This window comes from Gallus gallus, chromosome 11 (genome assembly GCF_016699485.2).
Source record: "Gallus gallus isolate bGalGal1 chromosome 11, bGalGal1.mat.broiler.GRCg7b, whole genome shotgun sequence".
NCBI lineage: Eukaryota > Metazoa > Chordata > Aves > Galliformes > Phasianidae > Gallus > Gallus gallus.
Window position 1 is genome coordinate 1 of NC_052542.1, and position 6,669 is coordinate 6,669.

The 6,669-nt window shown below is 53.2% G+C and overlaps 1 protein-coding gene across 2 annotated transcripts; it reads left to right on the top strand.

Annotated features, from left to right (window-relative positions):
• Window positions 1-3,482: 3,482 nt before the first annotated feature.
• On the top strand, window positions 3,483-6,465 carry LOC121111689 (rho GTPase-activating protein 32-like). 2 transcript variants are annotated; one of them, XM_040707194.1, is made up of 5 exons: window positions 3,483-3,535; window positions 3,802-3,947; window positions 4,316-4,517; window positions 5,108-5,253; window positions 5,825-6,465. In XM_040707194.1, exons 1-5 carry the CDS (start codon window positions 3,489-3,491, stop codon window positions 5,854-5,856), a joined length of 573 nt encoding a protein of 190 aa, XP_040563128.1. In that variant the 5' UTR covers window positions 3,483-3,488; the 3' UTR covers window positions 5,857-6,465. The 2 variants fall into 2 exon arrangements, with proteins under 2 accessions (XP_040563128.1, XP_040563127.1); XM_040707193.1 differs by having other exon boundaries at window positions 5,108-5,920.
• Window positions 6,466-6,669: the final 204 nt, after the last annotated feature.

Sequence of the window (6,669 nt, forward strand, 5' to 3'; positions counted from 1 at the left end):
GGCCAGCAAAGGAGCTGAGCCCCTGGTGGAGAGGCAAGCGTGGCTTTCAGGTAGGCACAAGCTTCAGACTTGCGGGCGCAACGGCAGTCAAGTCAGGAAGGTCAGCTTAGAGCTGCTCAGCCTGCACAGGGTGGCTTCTGGACGTAAACAGTTTCCCTGTGTCAGTGTCAGCGGCCTTTCCCTTTGGCTCTGGGCTTGGGTAGGAAACCGTCTCCTCATGTGACTTAGAAGCAAGAGCCTCTCCTGCTCACTACACAGTCAGGAGTTGACCATCTCTGTCCTTTGTACAAGCACGGAGGACAGAGCCATCTTCTCTGGAACCATGTCTTGGTTTTGTAGGTCTTTTGGCTGCAAATGTTGAATGAGGGTTACTTTTCTGCAGGCCATTCTTTCTTGGTTTAACAGTGGAGGCCTGAGAAGTGCTGCATTCGGTATTCCATCTCTCTTCTTGTTCTTGTTCCAGGTTGGATTTTTCCCTGGTGAGTGCGTGGAGCTCATCAACGGAAAAATTCCTGAGGCCCTCATCAATTCAGCACCAAAGCCAGGTACGGATGTTACATTTGATGGCGCGGGGAAGTCAAAGGGAGTCGTCTTCTGGGTGAGTTCCGTGTTGAATAGCTCCTTTATCCATCCCACGTTATCCTCTGTGTTGATGATCCTTCATGCATCCCACGGGGCATACGGCTGCTGTTTTGTAGGCAGTGAGAATGAGGGCTTGGGCAAATGATAGGATCCTCGTAGAATGGCTTGGGATGGAAGGGACCTCAAGGATCATCAAGCTCCAAGCCCCATGCCTCAGGCTGGGCTGCCAACCTCCACTTTGAATGTCAGACTAGACCAGGATGCTATCCTGCCCTATCCAACCTGGCCTTGGACTCCTCCGGGGATGGGGAAAATCCGTTGTTGTATGTACTTGTTGGCAGTGTTCTTCCCGCTTTTACGTGCTCTGTCGAATGTGTGACGCTCAGCCTGGTCCCACTGAGCCCAACGCGAAATGAACTGGTTTCTTCCTTGTGTTGTGCAGTGCCAAAGAAGCGTGGCAAGCTCATCAGCTTCCTTCGTTCCTTTGCGAAGGCCCGCCCAAAGAAACCGAAGCAGCGGGAGATGGAGAAGGAGAAGGAAGGGGTGTTTGGCTGTGACCTGGGAGAGCATCTTCTCCACTCTGGCCGTGATGGTAAGGAACAGCCCGTTCCTGAGAGCTTCCTCTGTTGGGCATGTAAAGATGAAAGGGAGATCATCTCTGGCAAGGGGCAGGTTGATAGCGGTGGAGAAAGGTGAGGTGGGAGTTGATGGCTGAAAGGTAAGCTGAGGCTAATGCTCATAGGAGAGCAGCCCACTTGTATTTGCTTAAAGCAAAAGGTGTAAGCCAATCCCACGCTAGCCTGAAAACAAAGGCAGCCTTTTGGCCCAAGAGAGTGTACTGCGTCAGTTCCCTAGCTCTCCTGGATGTGAGGTTTCATGCCTCCATTGCGGTGGGAGCTGTGACGGGACTTGCAGTGTCTCTGGCTTCCCCAGAATTACTTTCTGCAGGCTGATTGGCAGGTCCTGGCATTTCTGGAAAGCCAAGAGCACGTCTGTGTCCAGTTTCCTCCCCGGCTCCTGCCTGTCAGAGACGTCTGTGCTGGCTTTCTTTCTCCTCTAAGGAGGAAGGCATGTAGTAGTCCGGCTGGGCTTAGTGGATGGGATGTGACAGGAGCAGCGGCTGAAGCAAGACTTGAATCAGGAGCTCAGCTAACCGCTGGCACTTGTTCCGTAGTCCCCCAGGTCCTCCAGAGCTGCGCTGAGTTCATTGAGCAGCACAGCGTGGTGCAGGGGATCTACCGCCTGTCCGGCGTGGCGTCCAAGATCCAGAAGCTACGGTAAGAGTGCTGCGACTGACACAGCTGTCAGTAGGGGCATGTGCCATGCTGCGGGCGTTCCGAGGCCTGCGCTGTGGGGCAGCTGTGTGCCGGTAGCGTGCGCTCAGCGGTGGTGCGCCAGGCTTGTGTCTGTTTGATAGGAACACGGGGCGTTGAGTAGACTTGCTGGGGCAGGAAGTTCTCCTTCAGTCCTTGAGAGCATTGGAAGGCTGTGGGGGACTGCGGTGTCAGCTCTCATTCCCGTTTCCTCTTGTTGGCAGAGCCCTTTGGAGCAGCCCACACTCCTCCTTGCTGCTCTGGACTCCTGGCATGTGATTGTGGAGTAGGCAGCCAGTTGTCAGAGCGTTTCTTTTCTCCTGTGAAGCAGGAGCCCCTTCCTTTTCTCAACTGTATCGTGTATTGCTTTGGACTTGTCTTCCTCTTTCTCAAAGCCCAATGTTTTTGTGTCCTTTTCTCCAGCCATGAATTTGAGTCTGAGCAGACTCCGGAGCTAACCGTCCGTGACGTTCACAGCGTGAGCTCCCTGTGCAAGATGTACTTCAGGGAGCTCCTGAACCCTCTGCTGACCGAGCAGCTGTATGGCAAGTTCTCGGTAAGCACAAGGCAATGGCTTTCATGTCCCTCTTCCCTGGGCCTCTTGGCATGGCCTGTCACATACACACACGCCTGCGCACCTCATGGTCTTTTTTTCTGATTTTCTGTTAACCCCATGAGGTAGACTCGCATGTCTCTGCCACATCCTGCAGCATACTGATGCCAGCACTTTTGGTGCTCATTTCTGGAGGTGGTCATTTCTGTATTCACAAAGCTTGTGAGAATTCCCATTCTTTTGCTATTCCCCAACTATTTCTGGAACAGGAATGGGATTGATAGCACAAGTTCCTGGGAGATGAATGCCCACTGCGAGGAGCTGAGGTGCACAATCAGTCAGGCTGTAAAGCGGCCCAGTGCTTGGACTGCTTGGCCTCGATGGCACCAGCTGCGTGCCGCTGTGTTCCCCAGGTTTTCTGCCTGTTGGAAGGCATAAAATCCGCCTCGGTGCTGAGCAACAGTGCTTTGTCGCCATAGTTTCCGACCCTGCGGCAGGTATCTCTACTGCTCTGTGTCTAAATCGCTCTCTGCTTTCTTCCAGGATGCTGTTTGTGCCACTACAGATGAGGAGCGGTTGCTCAGAATGCAGGAGGTCATCCAGCAGCTGCCCGCGCCTCACTACAGGTCAGAAAACTGCTGCCCTCAGTCTGGTGAGCTCAGCCCTGCTGCATTTCAGAGGGCGATTATGCGATGGCAGGCTTTGTCTCACACTCGCAACATGATGCCTGTGTGTGTGTTGAAGTGGTTGATGGCTCGGTGGGGTTGATGGATTGGGTCAGTTCCTGGGGCACGGCTGGTGCAGCTGATGGCTGCGTCTGTGTTGTGCTGGGGCTTGGTGCTGCAGCGTGGCACCTGGGAAAGCTTGATCTACTTCCTATTCCGTAGCAAGAACAAGAACTGGCGTGTCTTGAGGTTTGTTTTGTGAATTGCAGCACGGCGTGCTCAGTGGTGCTGAAGGTCTGCCTCTTGCTTTCCAGGACACTGGCGTACCTGATGAGACACTTGGCTTGTCTTGCTGGGAGCTGCTCTGCCACAAACATGCCCGCTAAGAACTTAGCGATTGTGTGGGCTCCCAACCTCTTCAGGTAAACTTCTTTTTCCGTTTCAGCACATGGCTTAGATCTGTTCTCCCCACGGGCACACTTTCTAGAGGAGGACAATTTCTGCTCTCTTGTTTTTGTCAAATGGGGCTGGTGTGTCCTTGATCATGCAGGAGAATTTCTTCAGTGGCGTCACTGATTGCCCATTGCGGAAGACTCCAGAGCCCAATTGGACAGCTTTTGGCTGGCCAAATCCGGATGTGGGGAAACGATCTGGGATCCATGACTTCTCCAATCTGCCTTTTCTACAGATCCCAGCAGAACGAGTCTGCCTGCGCCAGCGGACGAGCTGCCTGCATGGAACTGCAGAGGCAGTCGGATGTGGTAGAGTTCATCATCAGCCACACAGACGTCCTCTTCTGCTCCACATCCACATCAGGCATCGGAGATGGAGCAGGTGAGCGTCTTCCTGCATTAGCTTTGTCTTGATCAGACACGTTGATCAAATGCAGGCCTTCTCCAGGATCGCTGAAATACACTTTTACTATCGAGGGGCCTGCAGACTTGTGGGCTTAAATGAGAATATGGCACCCTGTGGCTAAATGCTGAGAGTGTCCAAGCCCAAACTTGACAAGGAGAAAACCGTCCCTGCCATGATGATGTTTTGCATGCAGGTGAAGCTTGATGAAAGGGTTCTTTTGACCTCCTCTTTTTCCAGTGGCTCGGATAAGCAAGGCTGAGAGATGTGCGCCACCTCCCCCAGAAGTGTGATGGCTGTGCTGCTGCTTTCTGATCCTCCCCCTTAGCTGTGGTCTTCCCTTCCAGGGCACAGTTCTCCATCAGGGCCCAAGTCTGTGCGGGTGTCTTCTCCCGCCACCAGGCTGCTCAGCCTGGAGGAGGCATGGGCACAGAGGCGAGGCCACAGCAGCTCTCCCATTGTGACAGATAGCAGGGACGTGGAAATGGAAGAAGGCCCTGCAGCTGCCCGGGGGAAATTCTACACAGTCATCCACTTCCCATCTGAAAGGTAAAGAGGACTTTCTTTCCCAGCACCTTCCTATCAGGTGAGGTTGGGTGGGCTTTTGTGAGTTTTTCTCCACTACTGCTAGTGCACAAACTTGCAGAAACTACGTGACGCTAATGGTGCGTGTGTTGTTGTACTGAATCTCCGCTCCCTTTGGACTCTGAGATTCAACTCACACGCAGTTGCCCGACGGGCTCAGTTTAGCCACCAAAGGGGGCCTACTGCTAGTGTAAGTGTCAGGGATGCTTTTGAACTTCCTCTATGGCTGCACGGTTCCTCAGAAAGCACTTACGCCTGCCAGCTCAATCAAAGCCATGCCTTAGATGCTGTCCTGGACAGCTGTGCAGCTTTTGCTCGCATGCTCTGCATCTTGCTTGACATGGTTGAGGGGAATGTAGCCAGCAAGACTCCAGGGCTGAGCTCTAGGAATGGAACCATCCTCAACTGTGTGAAACAGAGTGAGCTTCTAAGTTGTGTTTCAGCAGGAACCGGGCAGTGCTAGGAACAAGCAAGTGTTGGCAAGAGCTCAGGGCATCTCCTCCCTCACCCTGCACCATGCACGACTCACACCGTTCACTCTTTTCTCTCTCCAGAACAAGTCCACCCAGCAGGATGAAGGAACCAGCAGCTGGCTGTTGGTGTTCCTGCTTCAGGCCAAGAAAACCGTCCTCTGTGGCCAAACGCCAACTGCAGCGCAGTGCCAGGGTGCCCTCAGAAACAGAGGTGGTGGTCCTGGCAGGTAAGGGTGCACATCCAGCTTTCAAAACACTGCTTGTCAGCGCCATCGAATTCATGCTTTCAGTAGGCTTGTTCCTCCTTCTATCGTTCAAGCCCGTGCCTAACATCTTCAGTTCAGCCCTGTCTTTCTTCCCAAATGAGTCTCTGGTGAAGTCATGATCTGGACCTGCTGGAGGACACCCCTCTCGTGCCTTTCTCCTGCTGAGTAGTTTTTGAAAGAGACAGGAGATCTGCCCCACTGCAATATGTCTCAGAATGATTCCTTCTGACATGTATTACAGAAGGAAGAGTACCTTGGTGGCTCCATGTTGCCTTTGTATCAGCAGGCACACATTTAAACTGTGTAACACTGCAACAGGGTGAAGGTTTTCTTCAAGGGCTTTGGAGTCCAAACAGAAGAGAAAGAAAAACAACAAAAGCACAACACTTCCTTTCAAGACAGTGATCCTACTGTTGCTATTGTCCTATTTGCTTTGTCCTGCTGCCACTACATAACCAAATCTCAAGAACCACTCTCATAATTCAGCTTGTGAAAGTTTGCCGCTAACTCCTGTGTATCTACTTCTTCCTAGGTGAATCGAGCCCAAAGAGGCAGAGCATGTAGCAACGATGCACTGTGTGCTTCCATCAATGGTGAGCTGCTAGGAAGCACAAATCGCTGCAGCTCGGATGACAGCCTTCCATGTGACATCAGTGATGGACAGAAGGAGCTCATTCAAGTGGAAGCTCTCATTTCTCCCGGCTCTGCTGAAGACGCTGACCTGAGCCTGCCCACCACAGCAGTCACCGACCTGCACTGTGACGGGGCGTCACCGCAGTGCAGCCCAGCCCAAGCACAGCCCGAGTGCCCCAACAGCAGCACCTCCATGCAGGATCAGGTCAGCGTCAGCGAGGAGGAGCCAAGCCTTGTGGAGGGGGACTTAGAATCAGAGCTCCAGTCCCAGGCACCAGGCAGCAGCACGAGCTCTGAGCCCCTCTCTCCTTAACGAGAGAGGATGAGTCCCATCTGCACACCGGACCTCTCACGCCCTCCTGGCTTTTAATGAATAAAAGCACGCTGGTGCTGGATCAACACCTTGACTGCCTTCTGAGGTCTTCATTCACAGGGATTGGGATGGATGTGACAAGCAGCAAGGCACCTCAGCTTGCAAGGCTATGGCTGTGGGCTGTCCATGCAGCACAGCTCCGGGTTTGTTCCCATTTTGTCTGGCCGTGGGATGCCTGCAACGAGAGCTCTGCTCCCATTGTGTATAGTAGCAAATAATCTCGAGCATCCTGGCTGCTGCTCATGATCATGCCCAGCTTGCTGGCTGTGGCTTTGTGATGCTTTTGAGAGCTTTTGGATGCTCTTGGATGCCTCGGCTGCTCCTGACAGCTCTCTCCTCCCGCTGTGTCCATTCCTGGCTCCCAGCTACGA